Genomic DNA, 23,582 nt, shown 5'->3' on the forward strand with positions numbered 1-23,582 from the left:
ACGCGATCCAGAGACCAATTGTAGGATTTGTAGATATTTCTAAACAATTCCAAATCAATATCAACTCCAATTTTAAAAATGAACGAAAAATGGTTGAATCTAAATTTTACTGTTCAGGAAAAAATTTTAACGAATTATTACTGGAAATGGGCCACTTTCAAAATAAACAATTATTCAAAGTAAATAAAAATAAATTTCAATTGCTTCAAACGGGCGAATGTTTTGAAATTTTAAATAGTCTATAAATATGAAATTTGAATTTCATTTACTATCTAAATTTCAATTGCTTCAAACGAGTGAATCCTTTGAGATTTTAAATCTAAATAGTCTATAAATATAAAATTTGAATTTCATTTACTAGCTAAATTTCAATTGCTTCAAACGAGTGAATCCTTTGAAATTTTAAATCTAAATAATCTATAAATATAAAATTTGAATTTCATTTACTAGCTAAATTTCAATTGCTTCAAACGAGTGAATCCTTTGAGATTTTAAATCTAAATAGTCTATAAATATAAAATTTGAATTTTATTTACTAGCTAAATTTCAATTGCTTCAAACGAGCGAATGTTTTGAAATTTTAAATAGTCTATAAATATAAAATTTGAATTTCATTTACTAAATTTAAATAGCTTAAAACGAGCGAATAATCTGATATTTTAAATCTAAATAGTCTATAAATATAAAATTAATAAATTAAATGAATTATGTATTCGTCAATTATTTCCAAAGATGTACTTGCATCATTTTCAAAATAAATGGTTCGTATGATCGATGCGTTAATTCGTGCCTGGCGAGATCTGACCCACTGATTATAGACGAACTACGACCTCTAATTGGTCGGTGTCCAGATTAAACTTCTTCACGGTAAAACACGATGTTAAAAGCCAAAGCCTGTTGGGTCCAAAGGAAGATTTACCGCGGCTATTAGTACGCGTTTATGTCTTGAGTCGGATGGGAAACAGGACCCACCGGTGTGGTCGGTTGCACACTTTTACCATAGTTGTGCTATATGACGAATGACGTTGTCTTTCTAAGATGGAATCACACTGTACAACGCAATACGTTGCACGAAAAATTCTCCGTGTTCGATCGGTGAATATTATTATTCGTTCTTGGTGTTCTTGGAAAAGAAATCATCGTTGGAAACCAAGAGTGATTAGTGGGTTCGTTGAACTTTCTTTGGGTTAATGATAGGTCGAAAGACGAGTCGTTCAATATTACTAAAGAATGGTCGGTGAAAAACAACGGAAGATTAGGTTATTGTGTACGGAATCAACGTAATGGATATTGATCTTTAGCTTATATTCTCCCTTGGATCGAATTAACAAACTTGGGACAGTATTTTATTAAGTCACTCGTAACGTAAATTGTGAAAGCAAACTCAGCTAAATTATATAAACACTCAAAGAATAATTGTAGTTTAATTAAATATAATTCAAATAATAAATTCTGAGATTCCTATCGATTCGAATTAATTCGGTGATTCTTCTGTCGAGCTATTTGAACGAAGCAATTGAAATAAAAAATTATTCGAAGAATAATTAAACTGAATACGAAACGAAGTTAGTTTTGTATATTATTTGTGAAATAAGAATAACAATTTGGCAATTACTTATATAAGAGATACGTAATCATATGAACTTGTTTTCTTTTGTTCAACGATAGTTTACAGTAAGATATTGAAAGTCTATAATCTTTCATCGATTAAACGGTACGTTAGCACGCGTTCGTCTATGGAATTGTGAAAGCAAGATGACGCAGATTGATGATCGCGGCCTTTGTACGAACGATAAAGTGTAACAACAAACTGTTCAGCGAAAAGAGCATTTTTCTTTAGTTTTCCTGGTCCGCTGATTAAACGGGTCTTCTCGTGTGCTTGTTACAGTACAAAGATCCATTTTCAGACGTGAAAACCACACTTCTCGCGAATCCAATCCGCAGCGGTACTTGATTACCTTTCATTATGAGATCACAGTGAAATGAGTGAACCGACCTAACGGATATTATACACGGCAAAATGTTGGCGGATACAAAAAGTTTCGCTAACGCGTTTCAACCGTATACGCGGCAAGATCGCGAAATAATATCTTCCTCTCTCTCTCGTGCGCGCGGGTATTTTAAAACGATTCGAATAAAGCGAACGAACTCGTGCAGGATGCAGATTGCAGGCGAAGGAAGTATCTATTTTGCGAAGCGTCTTATTAATGCTTGAACGAGGTTTTACGAAGAAGGCTTGCCTGGAATTTCACCTTTTACCTCGATGACTGAGGCGATTCAAACGCAGTCTGTAAAATAAAACGCAGACTTATCCGGTCTGCGTTGCTCGTAATAGCTTTAGAAAGCCATGACAGTTTCCTATTTGGGTCTATACTCTGCTAATCGGCCTACAGTACTGGACAAAAATATAAGACACTTCGAATACTTGTGTATTTTTTATACGTATATAAAACAAATATATGCTCCATTTTATATATTCTATATATTGCATACAACGAGTATACAAAATCTTAGAATCAAAGGGCAAACAATATAAAAATTAAAAAAAAAAAAAATGTTCAACATAAGCTAAATATGGTTAGACAGAATTATAAGACAATAACAAAATAATTGGCTCCTTTAGGAATTGTTTTGTATAATCTTTTTTACTTGTTTTTGTTGTATCGTGCACATATTTTTTAAAGACTCCTATTTAATAATTATACAATAGTGTCAATACTATACTATTCTGACCACAACAGTATTATTCGATCAGCGTTTATCTAACATTTCTCCATTACTTTGTTTTCTTTCAATCAAACGCAATAATATTGTAAACGAGTGTCAAGTTTTCGCCATTGTTTCGATTCACAGTTGTATAGCTACCAAGAGAAACAGTAAGAATCGAAAGTAGCTTAAGCGTTTTATAATTTGTCCAACTAATGTCGTGATCTTTTTTCTCCAACATCTGCGTCGTACACTAAATAAAAATTTAGTATACTTATTCTGTAGATGGCATGTATTACATGGGATATATAAAATATACATTTTCTTTTATCATCTATAAACGAAATATTTAAGACGATCAAGTTAGATAGCACACCCTATATAGCTGTTAATGTCGTATAATGAATGCTAATTTATTTCTTATCGCGGGTAATAGCTAGTCTTCTGTATTGTCCGTCTATTCATCCATCCAGAGGTCTTCACGTCGGGGAAAGTAGGGTAAAACTGCATACACGGGTCAAACCGCATACCTCTGTTTTTCCATAATGTAATTTTACAATTTTTCTCCAACACCTGGTACTAATCCTAAGCCTCCAAAGCAGTTTTTGTTTGAACGAGTCTTTCAATTTTATTCTCAAACAAAAAACTTAAATTAAAAAATTTCAAATCATTCTGAAAAACTTCTTTGGATTGCGGGGATCAATTACAATCATTTTTGTTGAATACACATATCCTCGAAATTCTACCCACTTTCGGGACAAAAAATTCAGGTAAGTGCCTAAATTTTTCGATGAAAAAGAAAAATTTTAAATCGTTCTGGAAAAATTATTTTCGGTTGCAGGGATTGAATATAATCATTTTTGGTCATTACATATACTCCTGAAATCCTACGCATTTTCGAGAAAAAAATTCAAGTAGGTACTGAAATTTTTGGACGAAATTAAAAAATTTCAAATCATACAAAAAAAAATTATATTTAATTACAGGGGTCAATTACAAGTATTTTTGGTAAATATACATACCCCGAAATCCTAACCATTTCCGAAAACAAAAATTCTTTACCGAAAATCTAATCTGAGGCCAGATTAGAAATGGTTCCCTAAAATTTCATGTGAATCATTAAAATGTCATAACTTCTGAACGGATTAAAGGTTTTTAAAGTTTAAAAAAGCAAACTACGCGTATTTTAATGGGGAATAAGTAGAAATTCCAAAAATATTTGAAAAGTTGACCCTTGATCCCGCAAAATGAGAAAAATCCCATAAAAATGGTCCAATTTTCAAACAGCCATAACTCCTATAAGAGTGAATATATTTCAATGAAACTTTTTTCTCAAATAGAGCCCATGGGTACCCACAAAAAAGTATTAGACAACTTTTCTGTAGAGCGTCAAACAAAATTACTAAAAATGAAAAACGAATTTTTAAGAAAAATCGACAGGGGGTAGCTGCCCAAATTTTTCGACGAAAAAAAGAAATTTCAAATCGTTCTAAAGAACTTATTTTCGATTCCAGGGGTCAATTATACTAATTTTTTGTGAATAGACGTACCCTTGAAATCGTCCCCACTTTTGAGAAAAAAATTCGAGAAAATGTGAAATTTGTCGACGAAATTAAAACATTTCAAATCGTTCTAAAAAAATTATATTTAGCTAGGAGAGTCAATTACAATCATTTTTGGTCAATAGACATACCTCCGAAATCCTACGCACTTTCGAGAAAAAAATTCGAGTAGGTGCCTAAATTTTTTGGCGAAATTAAAAAGTTTCAAATCGTTCTAAAAAAATTATTTTTAGTTGCAGGAGTCAATTAGAATCATTTTTGGTGAATATACATACTCCAAAAATCCTATACACTTTCGAAAAAAAAATTCTTTTTCGAAAATCTAATGTCAGGCCAGAAATGCTTCCCTAAAATTCCATGCGAATCTTTAAAATGTCATAACTCCTGAACGGATTGGACGATTTTAATGTTTAAAAAAGCAAACTACGTGTATTTTGATGGTGAATATGTAGAAATTGCATAAATATTCGAAAAGTTGCTCCTTGATCCCGCAAAATGAGAAAAAGCCCATAAAAATGGTCCAATTTTCAAATAGCCATAACTCCTACAATTGTGAATATATTTTAATGAAACTTTTTTCTGAAGTAGAGCTCATAGGTACCTACAGAAATGTATTAGACAACTTTTCTGTAGGGTGTCAAACAAAATTACTAAAAATGAAAAACGAATTTTTAAGCAAAATCGACAGGAGATAGCTGCTGAAATTTTTCGGAGGGGAAAAAAAATTTCAAATCATTGTAAAAAAATTATTTTCGATTGCGGGGGTCAATTACAATCATTTTCGGTGAATAGACATAACCCTGAAATCCTAACCAGTTTCGAGAAAGAAACTGCCAAATTGGTATTCTTGATTTTCGTCCTATTTTGACCTCTAGAATCTCTCATTAAAATTTTTCGCAGGTTTGGCCGTACACCCTGTATAAATTCTTCTGAATATAAAACTGTGATTTCTCACTTATGATTTACATTTGTGATTACATTTATAGTAAATGTAGTATTTGTACAACGAATTTCCGTGGAATTTCAAACGGAATGCGACACGACTTGACTTATTGATAAACACACTTTTTAAACGGGCAATTTATGCGAGGCATCCGTGACAATCCTGGATCCGAAATTCCTAACCCAGACCTAACCCACACCAAATCAACTGTATGTCTAAGACTATATCCTCTAAGAAAATGCAAAAACAAAAAAAAAAAAAAACAGAAAAATCGAATTTTTTGGCAATGTACACTAGAAGAGCTCCTTGGTAGAGTGCGTGATCCAGAGACTCGAACCTGACCCACTGAATTCATCCCCTCTCCCGTCGGTTGGCATATTCGGTGCGAGGCACAGGGCAACGGTAGGTCGTGGCTCGACCCACAGTCTGCGAGTCTCCTCGGAAGTCTCAAAGCCGGCCGCGATAGGCAAGATGTAGAAAAGAAGAGTCCAGTCTCTGTGCTGGAGAGAGGCGATGCTCGCACGTGCACCTCGGGACATTCACGAGAGTTGGTAGTCGGCTGTTGAAACCCGCCCGGTGAATGCCTCTCGAGGTTCTCGTACACGCGTTTTTACCGACCTCCAGATACACCCAAGGGGTTCGCGTTCACGCAGGAATTTCGCGCGCTTCGGGCCACGTTGTCGCCGGGAGATTCAGTGGGACCGTGGATCGTCATCGCGCGCGGTTCTTCCGTCGATAATTAAACGAACGTCCGCCTCGAGGTATTCACGCGTGACGGAGACTTTGAAGAAAGTGAAATTGCCGCGTCTCGCCAGCGAGGATTATCAACGGACCACTGGGCGTGGTGATTTCACTGGATTTTCTAACCGACTCGTGAATTTCTCGTTGCAAAACATTGGGACGCGTCGACGAGAACGGCGATATCCTTAAGAAAAGACGCGTGCTGTGTTTGGCATTCCAGTGTACGTTGATCCCAGCGCGTAAACATAGTCGTCGCGGTCGGAAACCCAGTGTTTAAAAGCATTTAGAAGGTGACTATTAAATTAAATCGAAAATAAACGAACGAGTAACAGTTCCGCGAACGAGAGCCAGCAAAAAGTCGTCTGCCTTAAACTGGGGAAAAATACTCTCCGAGTAGACGTGCTCGTAACGCGGCGTAATAACGGTTTCAAGTGTTTTTCACGTGTCAGTGGATCACTAGGTTCTCTACCAGCCGCCTGGTACATTTTTTTTCCACCGTTCGCACGCGGCTAATCCCACGATTACCGGTCCGTGTCGTCCCGTTTCCGGGCGTACGACGAATTCGACGTGTTTAGTTGTCGAGAAGAAATCGAACAGGCAACAGTACCGCGACAAATTTTGGTTTTGTGGATTCTGACGAATCGGTTCGCCATTTGGAATCCACGCCGTTAGTTTGCCTGCAAAAACCGTCCGCGACACGAAGGATCTAACGCGATGAGCAGACTATACGCGACAGGATGCGCGCAGGAGCGTTTCGAGGGAGCTCGTTCTTTTCCGTTCGAGTGCTCAGACAGTCGCGTTACGCGAGAAACACGAGTGTGGGAATTCTCGGGACGCCAGCGACAGTGACATGTAAGTTCAACAACGAACCGTACGACGAAGAACGACGCGATAGCATCGGTGAGACGCCCCTGAATCGGTCGAGTTTAGATCGATAATGACGAAGAACGCGTGGATAACATTGCATCGTAACGATGCAAGGTTAATTACTATCGGTGAGATATTGTAAGAGACACTACAGAGACGTACAAGCTCATTTGCATCGAGCAAACCTCGATCGAAAGGAAATCGGGGAACGCTGTATGGGAGATGTCGAACGATAGAGACTAACCGTTGCAAATCAGTGTCTAATCCTCGAGAGAGAACTGTGGAGCGTAGCGAACGATAAAACAGTCCTCTGTAGAAGGCTTAAGGACAATATATGGATCTGCGTGCCGCGATATCTTAATAGACACGCGTCGTAAAAGCGCGCTTTAATCCTTTCGCCTTTCGAGGAAGTGCCGGCGCGCAGCTATTTTATAAACGTCCCTTCCGCCAAGACGTCGCCACGGCCCGTAATTACGCAAGCCTAAACACAATCACGGGTGCAAAGACAATGCAGATACCGCGATATCGGTGAGACATCGCGCGTGAAAAATTCCTCATTGTCTGAGGAATGTGGGCGTATCGTAAAGAGATATCTGACCGATAACGAAACATGGATCTTACAGCGGGAAATGAACTATGCGAACGTTGCTGCGCGTGTACGGTATGAATTAGGGATAGGTTATCGTTGGAGGAAATCGAACGATAAAGAACAGGAAATTTTCGTGAAAATGATGAAAATGCAGTGAAAATTACGTTTTAATATAGTTAAGAAGCGAAGCTTCCCGAGTGTACTAGACTTTAATCTAAGGATACTGAGAAGTAATTGTGAATAGAATTATCGTATTCGTGGTGAGAACACTCGAGTTTTTGTGACCGGAAGATTCAGTGGTGATACAAAAACATTTTTTATTAGTGAAAACTACAGAAGACAAAATGGGGAATACTAGATCGCAGTCTTGCCGACGAAAGAAATCTCTGTATCTGTTCTACTTGATCCATAGAACGTGGAGTATCGTGACGGACCATAGGAAGGATCGAGAGCGTTCCTATGATACCGACCAAGAGACTAACTTATCAACGAGATGTTGCGGTTGCCATGTGTGCGATTACCGACAGGATAGCCTTACTTTAGATAGGTACAGTAACTTATAACTCGTTTCGCCATACGGTATCACAGACACGGAGATTACTTCCAGCGCCTGGGAGAAGATGGTAGGGACCTTCTTCGTTGATTTAGAGATCCATATCTCTTCGACCTCCATGGCGGGGTGGGAAGACATAGAGGGGAGAGGTGCAGAAATATTTTAGCAAAATTGAAAACTTTCAAATCGTCCTGAAAAAATTATTTTCGGTTACGGAGGTCGATTACAATCGTTTTTGGTGAATACATATATCCTTGAAATCCTACGCACTTTTGAGAAAAAAATTCAGTAAGTACAGAAATTTTTCGGTGAAATTAAAAAATTTTAAATCGTTTTGAAAAAATTATTTTTAATTGCGAAGGTCGATTACAATCGTTTTTGGTGAATAGACATATCCCCGAAATCCTATCCACTTTCGAGAAAAGAATTCAGTAGTTGGACAAATTTTTCGACGAAATTAAATTTCAAATCATTGTAAAAAAATTATTTTCGATTGCGGGGGTCGATTATAATCATTTTTGGTAAATAGACATACCACCGAAATTCTACACACTTTCGAGAAAAAAATTTTTTTTTTTTCATACGTATGTTTAAAAAATCATAACTCTTGAACCGATGGGAGGATTTCAATGTTTCAAAATGCAAACGTCGCGTATTTTAGTGAAGAATATTTAGAGATTCTAATAATGTTCGAAAAGTTGTTCCTTAACCCCGTAAACTGAGAAAACCCCCCTAAAAATGATCCAATTTTCAAAGGACCAAAACTCCTAATGAGATAAATTCTCATCAATTTAGAATATTGGAGGTAACATGTACTATAAATTAATATGTAAATAAATTATAAATCAATGTATTGTAATTTCAGGGAAGTTATTGTTGCTAAAAAAATTATAATAACTAACGTTCGTTAATGATCTATACGATAGATGCCGCCACAATTCCTGGCTGCTCGCAGCGCCCAGCGGCCACGCGCGTTACTTTCTAAATAATCTAATACAAAACGAAGAGTAATTTGAAAAAGTGCTTATTTCTAAATCGCTACTGTCTCAAAATTCTAACTTCCAAATTTAATTTTTGAAATATCGCAAATAAAATAATTGGATTTAATTCGAAATATAAATATCTTGAAATTTATAAGACGATTCGAAGCAGCACTCGTACAAACATTTTCTATTCCTAAATTGAATTGTATTAATTATCTCTCGGTAAGTAAACTTTATTGTTATAAATATTTGATTAAAAATGGCTGTTGAGAATCGGTTAGATTAAAACGGTAATTTCCGTAGCAAGATCGCGACCGTGCAATAACTGTTGCTGTCGTCTCGCGTCACTGGCGAGGATTGAATATTCCAGAGGCTAGTTCTACAACTTGATGTCCGTTTCGTGCTCATTCTATATGCATACAGGCAAGAAAACGGCCGATTATCGACCACGAGTTCCTCGGGTTTGTCCTTTCTGCCCCTCTACGTGACGCATCACAGGATAAACTGAAACCTGGCTTACATTACGAGCAGGTGGAGGCGCCGGTGTCAGTAAACCTCCGGTCGTCTTGAGGAGCGGATCGGCTCGACGAATGTCCGTTCCCTATTTCGTCAAGCCTCGGTGTTACGAGAATAGTGACAGTTCGTCTCGTTTTCGAAAATGATCATCGATTATATTCCTCGTGCCAGTTCGTGAACGTACTCAATTTTTTATGTGTCCCTCAAATCATGCGCCGGTACAACTGAACGTGGTGCACGTGTGGCTGAACAGGGAACTCAGGTAACACCAGTGCCTTTTGCTCTTTTTGCTTTTTTCCCATACATGATCCGTGACGTCGAATTTTACCGAACAAAAACGTTCAGTAATATACAAATGAAATTAATATTTCTAGACATCGTCTATCAAGGTAGCAAATCCATTAGGAAGATATTAAGAACATTACCGGAGAAAACAAAGAAATTATATTCAAAAATAGATTTTACGTTTGATTCTTGGATTGTACAAGTGGTGACAATAAATTAACGAAGGCAAAAGTTTGGTGACATAATTATACCTCGATCGGGCCCAAAGTATAATATTATCAATAATAATAATAAGTGAACTTGTAACAATAGACGATAATACGTTAATATAAAGAACCATTTATAGAATAAAAAAAATTCCTCGATATCACAGTCTTGCAATTAAAACAAGTTGCAGTACGTGTCCATAGATGTGAATGGTGTTTCAGAATGAAGGATATTTTTTAAATTTTTCTAACAAAAATAACAAATGATTTGTACTTCATATAAACATGTATATCGAATTAATTTTCGTAAACTTGCCTCGTATTAGTCAGCTGCTTATACTTATGTCATTTATCACATATTAATTTACTGTTGCCACTTGTACAATCTTATCTTCATTTTGTAGTGCACTGAATAAAGATTCTCATGAAGAGGACCCTCATAATTATCTAAACGTAATATCGCAAATGATGTATAAATTTCTTTTTGATGTATGAAAGTGACTCATGCTGCTAGATTTATGAAGCTCGTTAGTTTGATCAGAAATACTATTTATTAATTTATGTGGAATTTGATTGATATAAAGAAAAATCACATTTTAACGTAACTATTAACATAACGGATTTCAATAAAAACATGCGTGATCAATGTTAGAAGCTACGCTTTTTAATATTCATACGTCCATCGTATAGTCATCGTCAACAAATCCACGTGTTTCAAACACATCGTATGTAGTAATAATACTTTCAAATATAATCTTCTCCGGAACCGTTAAAAGTAGCGTTGGATAACCAGCTTTTTTCCATCGTAAATTACCTGATAACTTCGTCCTCACAGTTGTTTTCTTCAAACCATTCAGACTTTCTCTTCCGAAGTCTATCTTGGTCCAAGCTCTGTCTTATTCATTTAGTTACCAAGGGCTGAAGCCTTCCTACCTTCACCAAATAGTGTACAGAGTGCTGAAAAAAAATCATTCAGAATTTACATGGTAGACAATACCATACCGAGTAAAAGAGCTTTAGTAAACAGACTAAAACTCAACAGTTTCTGAGATGAAAACATTTTCATATGTCGGTATGATGGCTGACTGTTATTCCACATGTTTTATTTAGGAATTAAAATAATTGAGTTTAACTTTAGACTCGTGGAAACTATCCCTTTCAGAATTACCATGTTTTGGTTTCTAATAAATAACAATTAGTAACAATGTTAAATCCATTGTGCTATTCAAGCATTTTTACAAAGAAGTCCGAAGGATGAAAATCGGGATATCGAGGGTCCAATCTACTTTTGGCGAACACTGTGCTTGAATACTTTCTCACATTACGTACAAAATGAGCTATAGCCTCATCATACATGCGTGTACCACATCGATAATCTTTCAGCGAAAGCTATATCCTCTACGAACCGAGGTTATTTACTCGTAAATAAATTCTGATAAGCAGTGCCTGAACCTTAATTTGAGAATATTTACAGGACAATGTCGAACAAAACATTTAACGAAAATCAGTATTAACGGTTAGTTCGATTATTTTGTGCTTTCCGAGTTTATTTAATTTAATTCACACATATAGTCGAGTGCAAGAAGGTGCACAGAGGCCAGAATGAATTCGAGTTTCGCGTTCAGGGTTGAGTTTGCACGCGTGCACCGTTTCTGCTGATGAATACAGCCGCAAAAAACCCGCGGATCGCTACTTTCCTGGCAATGAGAACAATTATAAAACGACATGGCATTTTATATAAAATCGCTTGACGCGTTTTCTCGCGTACGATTGCGCCGCGGTTTATTATTCCTACGGCTGGTTGCGTACTTGCATGCACGGAGCGCGACGGCTAAGCAGGAGCCATTGTTCTCTCAATGAAAACCCTCGTCGTCGCGAAACGAGTTCGGAAAACAAGCCGTGGAATCGGGACTATTATTCTTCCACGACCTGTCCGCGGCGAATAATAATTATGAAATATTTCGTGAGATAAAGAAACCACGGTGAAACGACGCACGGATCGGAGGAGTCGCGTTACTGGGGGGGACTAACAATACACATGAACACGCTGTTTCCTGCACACTCTGGCGAGTCTGATAAACTTCTATCAGATGTATCGGTATATTCTCGATCATCTTCGGTTTCACATAAAAAAACGAATTTTTGTGGAAACGATCGATTTCGAGTAGAAACAAGGTATTAACAAAGTCTAGTATGGATTAACTAACAGAGGATTTACACAGTTGTAAATAACAGCCAGAGTTTGAACGAGTGTCGAAGTATGTGATACTGTATGTAGTAGGTAGAAATATTATTGATTATTTTTTTATAAATAAATTCTATAAGATTGTAAGAAAAATATTGATCGAACAAGATATAACGATTGACTTCAACACTGTGCCATTAAATTTGAAGCGACTCGTTTTCCATTATTTCGTATGGAATTAACGATATCTTATTCTAAAAAATCTTGTAAAATACAACGTGTTTCCTTCCTATTGAGAACAAAATTTTCCAATTGTCCGATCATTAGTATATTCGATTATTCAGACAGTTATCTTACGTGTAGGAATGTTTAGCATTTTTCAGCTATCATTAAAATTTCACTGTACATCTAAAATACTATAATTGTACATGTATATCTAAAGTAGCTGTCCAAGTAATCAGGCACGTTCCAGTTATCGGACACTTGGCATAGTTTTTTTTTCCAACATTAAAGAAACAGGTTATTATATCATTGAACGTTGTTTGCAAGTTACGTAGGTTAATATAATATTATTAATTTTTCCGTCACGATCTAACCGAAATTTCTGTTTCGATCGATCGAAAATTTCTCCATTAGGTTCGCTGTTGGTGATTTACAATACAACGAAGGAGAAATTGCATAACCGGCGTGGGCGTTCGTGTGCAAAAGTCGTGTGAACCAGTAACGTGAACCCGCGTAATTATTTAGGCCCGGAGAAATTAATGACACACGAGCAGTCGAGCATAATAAATTAGGCGTTTCGTTAAGCGATCACTCTCGTTTCTCGTGGCTCCGAATAGAGAGTATCCGCGTTCTTTTTTCAGAGCAGAGAATTAATTATGCAGCGAAATTTTCGACGACGATCCGTGTCAGGGCCATTTTGCGAATCAGACTATAAACATAATAGCCTCGACTCGACAGATGCTTTACGTAAGTCTCGTCAATGAATAATACGTATGCAAACGGAAGGCAATTTGACAAACTCGCGCCATATAGGGCGTGTCGTTAACTTTTAAAATGATAATTTTCTTCGTCTTTCATGGACACGATTTCGTAAAGAATTCGTTCAGTGTTCTCAGGTTGTCACAGATTCAGAAAACACAAAACAGATTTGATCGTCATTTTTATTCGATTTTGTGTACAACAATTGCTGTTATATTATCTCCTGGAGAAAATTTTAATGAGAGATTCTAGAGGCCAAAATCAATATTAGTAATAAAATTTCTGCACCTTTTCGAATTTTTTTCTCGAAAGCGCGTAGGATTTCAGGGGTATCAAAATAATTTTTTTAGAACGATTCGAAATATTTTAGTTTTATCAAAAAATTTCACACCTACTCGAATTTTTTTCTCGAAAGTGAGTGGGATATTGGGGGTATGTCTATTCACCAAAAGTAATTGTAATTGACCCCTGCAGCTCAAAATAATTTTTTTGGAACGATACGAAATATTTTAGTTTTGTCAAAAAATTTCACACCTACTGGAATTTTTTTCTCGAAAGTGGGTGGGATTTTGGGGGTATGTCTATCCACCAAAAGTGATTGTAATTGACCCCAGCAGCTCAAAATAAGTTTTTTAGAACGATTCGAAACTTTTCAATTTCGTCGAACAATTTAAGCACCCTGTCAATTTTTCTTAAAAATTCGTTTTTGATTTTCAGTAATTTTGTTTGACGCCCACAGAAAAGCTGTCTAATACTTTTTTGTGGGTACCCATGAGCTCTACTTCCCCCTAAAATTTCATTGAAATATATTCACTCTTATAGAAGTTATGGCTGTTTGAAAATTGGATCATTTTTAGGGGGTTTTTCTCATTTTGCGGGGTCAAGGAATAACTTTTCGAACATTATTAGAATCTCTAAATATTCTTCACTAAAATACGCATCGTTTGCATTTTTAAACATTAAAATCGTCCAATCCGTTCAGAAGTTATGACGTTTTAAAGATACGTACGAAGTTTCGGGGACCATTTCTGACTTCACATATTATATTTTCAGTTAGAAATTTTTTTCTCGAAACTACGTAGGATTTCGGGGGTATGTGTATTAACCAAAAATGTTAGTGATTGACCCCCGGAGCCGAAAATATTTTTTCCAAAACGATTTGAAATTTTTTTTTTCACCAAAAAATTTTCCAGGTCGGTATAGAACTTTAAACATTAATAACTTTTTAACGAAGTCTCAATCAACAAATTAGTATTCTTGATATTCGTCTTATTTTGGCTTCTAGAATCACCTATTAAAATTTTTCCCAGAGGTGGCAAAAAATTATCAATTCCAATAACCGAGACTCGCAAATTTCGAGATACCTTGGATAATACGGAGTTACGGTTGAACGGAGGTTTCACTGTGCATCGAATTTATAGAATTCGATTCATGGGAAGAGTTACGGAACGAATTAACCGCTTCTGTGCTACGCCTTGCGAACGGCGGAGGCCAAGGATGAAACAAACCAGCGACACAACGTGTAGCAAATGGTACTTGTGTTCCTTTCTCCGATGAGTGAAGTCAGCGATAATGGGTGTGGAACGGTTGGGCATTCCAGTGTTAAGTAAATCAGCCGTTCGATTTCCATTCTTGACGGACGTAACGGTGCTCGTGTTTCGCGTCCGTAGATTTTCCGTTTTGGCGTAATGATTTTATTACTCGGCGTACGCGCCAATTTGCGTAAATACGCGCGACCGCTTCTTGCCTCTGCCGCCCCTCTGCTACGTGCTGCGTAATCCGTTTCTCAAGACACGACGGGACCGCTTCGAACGGGGGACTCGTTAAACGCAACTTGTAACTCGGTACCAATTTACGTTGTACCCGATGTACTGAGCGATTTAATGCCTTCTGATGCTAATAAACCGTTTCCGTGGCCGGTACACCGCTCTCCACGTTAATCGAAGGAGGTTTGCACGGCTACGATTCTGTCAGTCGAGGAACGATCGATTAAAAGGGCCGGTGGCCGCAGATTAAGACCTAGAAAAAGGCCCTGAAGAGAAACGATCGCGAGAGTCGGCGAAACTAGTCGGGTTGATCGGGCCCCGTCGGTCGTAAAGTACTCGACATAAATATAAAACACTTCCCATATCTTTACATTATATTTAAAAGAGGAAAAGATAAATTGAAAATATAAAATAATGATTTTTCAAGTTTGAAAATTCCTCGCGTGCCAATACGAGATTAGCAGACCCAGTTCCATTAAAATCCTTTACATGGAATAACGTTGTAGAACACGTGCATAAATAATATTCAAATTTAAAATTGTATAATTAGGATCTTACAGCCTTATCTCAAAGAAAAAATTTGGTATCAATGGGGCTTTTCAAAAGAACTTGTTTTGTAATTTTGTCCAAAGTCTGTTTGCGTGAACATTTTTTTCTAACCTTTTTATTGACTGTAAAATGTACCATTTCTGTAATATACATATAGAAAATCCATAAATATTCCAAGTTTCTTATGCTTCTAACCAGCACCGTAGGAATGCCAAATCGCTATTAATACTCGACTATCGTAGCTATATTAGACGCAAGGATGCAAACCGTTCTGCTTTCCGGCTAATGAACGAATATTAATTATTCTCCTTATATCGCTTGTAATTACAGATAAGTAAACTCGTAGATAGGAATCATATAGATTAAACCGTCGTTAGAAAGTGGCAACGATGCTATGTTGTTGAAAGAGAAACGCGTAGCAATCGTAATATAATCTTCCAAATCCGGATGACCCTGGCACTCCCGATAGTTTGAAACACATGTAGTTGTTCTGATAATAACCGGATATTTAAATGTCGTCGCTATTTTTAATATCAAGTCGATTTTGTAGAGAAACTTGAAACTTGTACAACTTCGTTACGAACGAATTTATTAGATCGAAATAAGTAATGATGCATCCATTTCCCTTTTCAACTTTTTATTCGCACAGATCACGATAAGTATGCGCACTTTGAACCAATATTTAGAAATTGCAGAGCCCCTATGCTAACTTGTAAAATATGAACAAAACCTTTTAATAAAAACATAATTTGTTCTCCGATTTTAATAACCACTACTTTTTCTATAAAATCAACGGTCCACAAAACATTTACGAAAAACAATAAAGCTGTATGTATTTCCCAAGATTCTCCAAGCCATTTTATACGTCCAATAGTACGCTTCGATAACCATCTCTGTCAGATTTCAAGATTTTCTCATTCGTCTCGTTTGTTTTTCATTCGAAATCGGGGCCCTCGTCAACCAGGCTAATAATTAAACGATTTGTAAAAAGCATGCGATACGACTTTATAGAAACTAATCTCGGATATAAAACACAACCCTATATTAATATCGTATTATCGTTTAATGCGCTTCTGGAGATTTTTGTCGAACGTTGGAATGAAATTGATGGTTTCATTGCGCACCACGATAGAAAGTAGATCAGGGACATCTCCTAGAATTAACCGTTTCTGCTCGCTTAATTCTTCGAGTTTAACGATCCGTGATGTTATCGTTCCAACGGTTGGCCACTTTTCCATGACGTTTCGCCAACCACGACCAATTGCTTATCGAGTCATCGAAAATTTGCAACGTATCGCGGCCCGTATATCAGTGACAAGCGAACCGATCGTTTAGACTAGGATGCTTTTGAACAAAAAATAAATTAGAATATACAGACCGTGACGGTTTGGAGAGACCGCTCGGCACGCGACAATTTCTTTCTCTATTATTCGCGTTCGCGTGTAAAAGTTTCACCGGGAGCTGCTCCTCTTCGTGGAAAGTTAACAAGAAAGTCCTTTCCTTTGATTGCCGTGAAAAACTAACGATCGTTTCGGTTCTAACGACTCGCTGGCGCTTTGCGAGACGCGGTTAAGGCGATGATTTATCACCCATGCGTGATCACCGAGGTCGTAAATCGATCAGGAATGATTGTAAATGATAATCGGAACGTTTTAACGTCGGCAATAAGTCGACGCGATAAACAATGAGTGCAGCTGCATTAATCTTCGGGTAAGTGGCAATCGAATATGGTCCATTTTTGCGCGTTTAACCGAGCATAGTGTCTTTGTTCTAAAAATCGATCGACAAGCACCTCCATTGTGCCCTCGTGAGAGTATTATTAATTGCTAAAGCGTTTTAGAAGAAAACGAGTAGAAACACTATCACTTTTGATCTAACTCGCGTACTTTGATCGACAGGATAACGTGCACCAAACACATGTTATTAGAAATAGTCTCGATGGAGTCACGTTTGGACTCATTTTCCCAAGGAAAATTTGCAGAAATGTAAGATAACAAATGTTTATTAAACAATGAAGACAATTGTATGTTACAAAATAATTTTAATCTTTAACCAGTTAATCGTTGCTCGTCAGTATTTTCGGTATTTCACGTTATTATCTTTTTATTATGATAATGATACTTCTTCTATCGCCACGTATAAACACGAATATAGATCAAATAATGTAAATGACAATTTCATTTTACTGTTTACATCTTGCTACTTGGCAATTCTTCCATTACTATGAAATCAATCTTTTTGTATAATTATTCGGAATCATGATCAATTTGGATGATCTTGAAATGTGTTGTAGATATCAATATTCCAATCAACTTTTCCCTCTACACCGTACATACGATGGAGAATATAAATTAAATATAAAATTTGTTATTCGTAGTATACAGGGTGTTCGGCCACCTAAATTTTAATGGAGGATTCTAGAGGCCAAAATAAGATGAAAATCAAGAATACCAATTTGTTGATGAAAGCTTCGTTAAACAGTTATTCACGTTTAATGTTCCGACCGTACTGAATTTTTTTCTGGAAAATGCGCAAGATTTCGGGGGTATGTCTATTCACCAAAAATGATTGTAATTGACCCCCGCAACCGAAAATAATTTTTCCAAAACGATTTGAAATTTTTTTTTTCCGTCGAAAAATTTCACACCTTCTCGAATTTTTTTCTAGAAAGTAAGTAGGATTTCGGGGGTATGTCTATTCACCAAAAATGGTTGTAATTAACCCCCGCAACCGAAAATAATTTTTCCAGAACGATTTGAAATTCTTTTTTTTCGTCGAAAAATTTGGGCACCTACCCCCTGTCGATTTTTCTTAAAAATTCGTTTTTTATTTTTAGTAATTTTGTTTGACGCCCTACAGAAAAGTTATCTAATACATTTCTGTAGGTACCCATGAGCTCTACTTCAGAAAAAAGTTTCACTGAAATATATTCACAATTGTAGGAGTTATGGCTATTTGAAAATTGGACCAATTTTATGGGGTTTTTCTCATTTTGCGGGGTCAAAGATCAACTTTTCGAATATTTTTGCGATTTGTACATATTCTCCACCAAAATACTCATAGTTTGCTTTTTTAAACATTAAAATCGTCCAATCCGTTCAGAAGTTATGACGTTTTAAAGATTCGCATGAAAATTCGGGCAGACATTTCTGGCCAGAAGTTATATTTTCGGTATGGAACTTTTTTCCCGAAACTGAGTAGGATTTCGGGGGTATGTCTGTTCACCAAAAATGCTTACAATTGACCCCTGTAACTAAAAATAATTTTTCCAAGACGATTCGAAAGTCTTTTTTTTCAACCAAAACTTTCAGCACTTACTCGAATTTTTTTCTGGGAAGTGGGTAGGATTTCGGGGATATATATAATGACCAAAAATGATTGTAATTGACCCCCGCAATCGAAAATAATTTTTCCAGAACGATTTGAAATTCTTTTTTTTCGTCGAAAACTTTGGGCACCTACCCCCTGTCGATTTTTCTTAAAAATTCGTTTTTCATTTTTAGTAATTTTGTTTGACGCCCTACAGAAAAGTTGTTTAATACATTTCTGTAGGTACCCATGAGCTCTACTTCAGAAAAAAGTTTCACTGAAATATATTCACAATTGTAGGAGTTATGGCTATTTGAAAATTGGACCATTTTTATGGGGTTTTTCTCATTTTGCGGTGTCAAGGACCAACTTTTCGAATATTTTTGCGATTTAGACATATTCTCCACCAAAATACGCGTAGTTTGCTTTTTTAAACATTAAAATCGTCCAATCCGTTCAGAAGTTATGACGTTTTAAAGATTCGCATGAAAATTTGGGCAGACATTTCTGGCCAGAAGTTATATTTTCGGTAAGGAATTTTTTTCTCGAAACTGAGTAGGATTTCGGGGGTATGTCTGTTCACCAAAAATGCTTGCAATTGACCCCTGTAACTAAAAATAATTTTTCCAAGACGATTTGAAAGTTTTTTTTTTTCAACCAAAACTTTCAGCACTTACTCGAATTTTTTTCTGGGAAGTGGGTAGGATTTCGAGGATATATATAATGACCAAAAATGATTGTAATTGACCCCCGCAACCGAAAATAATTTTTCCAGAACGATTTGAAATTTTCGAATTTAATTTGTAATAACTTTTTAACAAAGCCTCCATCAACATATTGGTATTCTTGATTTTCGTCTTATTTTGGCTTCTAGAATCCTCTATTAAAATTTTTCCCAGGAGTGGCCGAACACCCTGTATCCATCGATCTCATGTTTTGTCGATTCCTTCATTTATCCGAGTCGAATAGCGCAGCACTTATCGGAGTACGTACGCGTATTGCTCTGTCATCGTGAAAGCGCGCGTAAAATTGCACGCCTATTGATCTAGCGCGGTACACTTTTCTTCATCCTCTTATTTCCTGGCGCGCAATGTTTGCTCGTAACCCAGACGTTGGCACATGAACAGGTTCCCAGATGATATAAACAGTGAAAAAAAAAAAAATATGGAAGATACGGTAACCATAAATTAGTCGATTGACTAAAAAAAAATGTGAGAAACGATGCGATTTACGCGTAAACTTTCCTGGCGCAAGCATAATACGCGACGGTACTATTATCGTCGTCATCGGTGTAATCATTATGGTCATTATCATTCGTTAATTACCGGCGTCCAATTACCAGCCAGCGTTTTTACATTTTTCTCTATCGCCGGGGAACGCTTATTTTCGATTCTGTTCATCGTTACCGTTTCAGACGCGATCGCGAGCGTGTGCGGCTTGCATTATTAAAACGCGCCCCGCCATTTATTTCCGTGTTTCCAACCTCGCGGCGAAAAAACAGTCGAGAAACAGGGACAGTCAAATGGATTAATTAGAAGAAAGTCGCAAACTGGCAACTTTCTACCGTCGTGTCTGTCCGTCAACAGAAATGATTTAATTAAACGAAAATATTTCAAAGGCGTTATGGATCGAGTCTACGTAGTACACGCGTTAACACGATCGTTTAGGAATGAGTTATCAGGCGTTAGTCTATTTGAAAGGTCGGTAGCTTCGTTATGACGCTAAATTAAATAGAGACACGGCAAGAAATTATTAAACCTTCAACCGTGCGTAATTTTAATTTTAATTGTTGTAGATTTTTGTCAGTAACATCTTTCGATGGTAAGGGTAGTTCTTTGGCTGATAAATAATAAAATATATTCAATTCTCGTATTGGATTTGTAAATGTTGCAGAGAAATTTACAGAGAAAAGTTATTTGATTTGTTTTAAAAACATGACGAGGTTGGCTGGTTTCTCTTTGTGAAAATTGTCTTTCAGCGGGCATTCAATCTCGAGGTCGCTATGATTACTATGTTTCACACAGCGGAGTAATGGGTTGACTATTGTAATTTTCACTTTTATTTGGACAGTAAATATTTACAAACTTGGACGAAGACAGATCGAAGGCTGATCCCGATTCCCGACTAAAATAAAACTGATTTCAACAAACTGTGAATAAATCAAGAAGTAGAGACATTTCTGACGGAAAATAAGTACCCGCAGCACGATGGAAAAAGGATTTGCAAGAGTTCGCGTGCAATTTACGCACAGAAGACGCGCGGAACGCTGCAGCAGCCCCGGTCACAGATGATTTCTCCGATTGCAATTTGAATGTTTCACGCGGAACCGAACGCGTACGAACACGAAAATTGGCCGTGAAATTACATCGTCTGTAAAAACGTTCGTTTCCTTGTTTACTCTCCGCACATTGTTGCAGGCACGAATCGAACATCGTATTGTTCTTGCGTCGACGCGAAACGATACGCCGCGAACGATGGCAGTAGTTCTCCGTTTTTACGAGACGTTATTCACCCGGGCAGCTTCCGGGATCGTCGGCGAGGGTAGCCGAGTCGAAACGCAAGAAGCACAGACGATGATCGTTTTGCAGTAACAGACCGAGCGGTCTGCGAACGGCCCATTAAATCGGCTCGTAAACGATCAAGAACCGGCAATGAGATAACGATTCGTTCACGCTAACTCGCCGCTACTGTATAAACGATTCATTGTACAAGCTGTTACGCAACAATGCCAAGAGTACCGTTTCCGTTCGTCATCGGTTCCCGCGCCAAATTTCGCCCCACGACTGACCTGACACCAATATTTTAAACAAATTACAAATCGATTTTATTTTACACGCCCTATATAATTTTTTTATCGATATTCCAGCAACAACTCATATTATCGAACTATTGGGTTAGGAAAATAGTTTCGTTTTCTTACGAACAGAGACGTTAATTGTACTTTCAACCAGCCAATTTTATTCTAAACCGTATTCACGACACATATTTTCGCAGCTTACGCTTTCAAGGCTTACTTGTAACAGAATTTTGTTTGACTCTGTGCAATTGTATTTCTTCGGAAGCTGCATTAAAGAATGTTGTTCAGGCAAGAGTAAAATTGTGTGATGTGTATGGAGAAGATGTTTTAACGAAACATTTACTTAAAGCGACGATGTCAAAAATCACTTGGATCAATTTTTTGTGAACAAGGATTAGAAATTTTATGAGCGTGGAATTGTGCTACTACCAGGAAGATTCATATATTATAGGAAAATTGTTCCTTTTTACAAAGAAGAAAAACGAAATTATTTTCCGAACAACCCAATGTGTTATAACTCACATAACTTTTGAGCATTGCTTTCGTAGCATGAATAAAATTAATATAAAATTTATACTATGTAATTAAAACAGTTAATATATCGTATCGAACGTAAAGTGAAGTATATTTCACTGTTTTATACTATGTTAATTGTATTTTTATGACAACAAGTATTCTTTAGTCCCTTGTTACTCATTTATTATTAATAGCAGTGCTGTAAAAAGAAAGAACTGTTAGGAGAATTCAATTTACGACAAGGGGAAATATTACGTAACGCGTAGAAAAAGGTTCCGGGGGGTATGAAGAAACTTACGATTTCTTGCACAGGGTGGAGAAGGGTAAAAAGTCTCGATAAGAAACCGTGCGTAATTTATGGACCGCTTCTTGTCTCGGAAATTGCTTGGATTTCTATAATGGACGCAAGAAAATGAAGGTTTAGATCTTTAACAAGATTTATTCTACTAACAAATTAAACGTACAGCATTCGCTGCTACGGTATCACAGTGGTGAATCTATATTTGAATTAAAATGTACAGACGTGGAATCGTATTCGATTAACTCGAGGGTCGACAAACTCGACGATTATTATTCTGCAATCTTGTTAGTGCACAATTAAACGAGTATTTGTATGCGCCGTAATATATCTTACGCTGTAATATATTTCTGAAGGCGAAACAGATATACTCGGTTCTTAGAGCAACACTATTTCAATTTGTTAAACAAATGCTTCTGATGCTCTTCTTAATTTATTAGAAAGTGAACATGAAAAACATCAATATCCAGCAAGTAGAATATTCAATTGCGATGAAAATTCTAACAACGAAAGAAAAAAACATGAAAAATTAATTGAAAAATAGTGCTCCCCATTTTGTAGAACACATCATACATATAATATTCCATATTACGAGTCTTATGAGTCTAATATGGAAAATGAGGATCGCACTAAAAAAAGTAAATATTTCCTAAACCGTTCTTATACTTAAAATTTGACTGTTACCAGTAAAAAGAGCATAAAATTTCCTATAAATTCATATTTAATGTGCATGAAACAAAGTATTCCATATTAAGGCAACTGACTCTATGGGCTCGAACGAGGCCCAAGGTTTATTAATAATAAAAAAAGCTCAGAGCTGAATCTATAGAAATGCTGAGACATCGCCAAGATCGATGTCATCGCGGTGATCTTGCTGACCGAGCGAATAAAGATAAATCACTGGAGGCCAGCTGAGCACGATCGCGGGATCCATAAGTTGTCGCCCGGTGTGTAAACGCGTCACGTGGGTGTAAGCACGTGTAGCAATGCCGCGGTCCTCGTCCTGCATGGGAAATCAGGCTGTCGTGGCTGAATTTCAGCCGGTCGAACGTGAATTTCAGCGAGCTCGCACGATTTCCTCTCGCGCATTCCATGCCCGTTACACACGGCGACTACGGCATTCCAACGACGGAGTTCCTAAAGCTGTGTCCACAGCACGAATATCCCAGCCGCGGTAGCGCTCGCGTTCCTTTGTCTTTCGCGGTGAACAAAGGATTCGTACAGCCGCCG

At 37.1% G+C, this 23,582-nt stretch overlaps 1 protein-coding gene across 3 annotated transcripts in view; it reads left to right on the top strand.

Annotated features, from left to right (window-relative positions):
• The window catches only part of Mwh (multiple wing hairs), a 148,729-nt gene that overhangs the window by 80,037 nt on the left and 45,110 nt on the right, over positions 1 to 23,582 (top strand). Inside the window, exon 1 of one of the 3 annotated variants that reach the window (XM_076768051.1) lies at positions 7,753 to 7,955. The exons of 1 other annotated variant lie outside the window; for it this stretch is intronic. In XM_076768051.1, the coding sequence (XP_076624166.1) occupies positions 7,753 to 7,955 (203 nt within the window). Of the gene's footprint in view, positions 1 to 7,752; positions 7,956 to 9,510; positions 9,723 to 23,582 lie in introns of those variants that run through there. One more of the 3 variants, XM_076768052.1, reaches the window with a different exon arrangement.

Source organism: Colletes latitarsis, chromosome 7, assembly GCF_051014445.1.
Source record: "Colletes latitarsis isolate SP2378_abdomen chromosome 7, iyColLati1, whole genome shotgun sequence".
Lineage (NCBI taxonomy): Eukaryota > Metazoa > Arthropoda > Insecta > Hymenoptera > Colletidae > Colletes > Colletes latitarsis.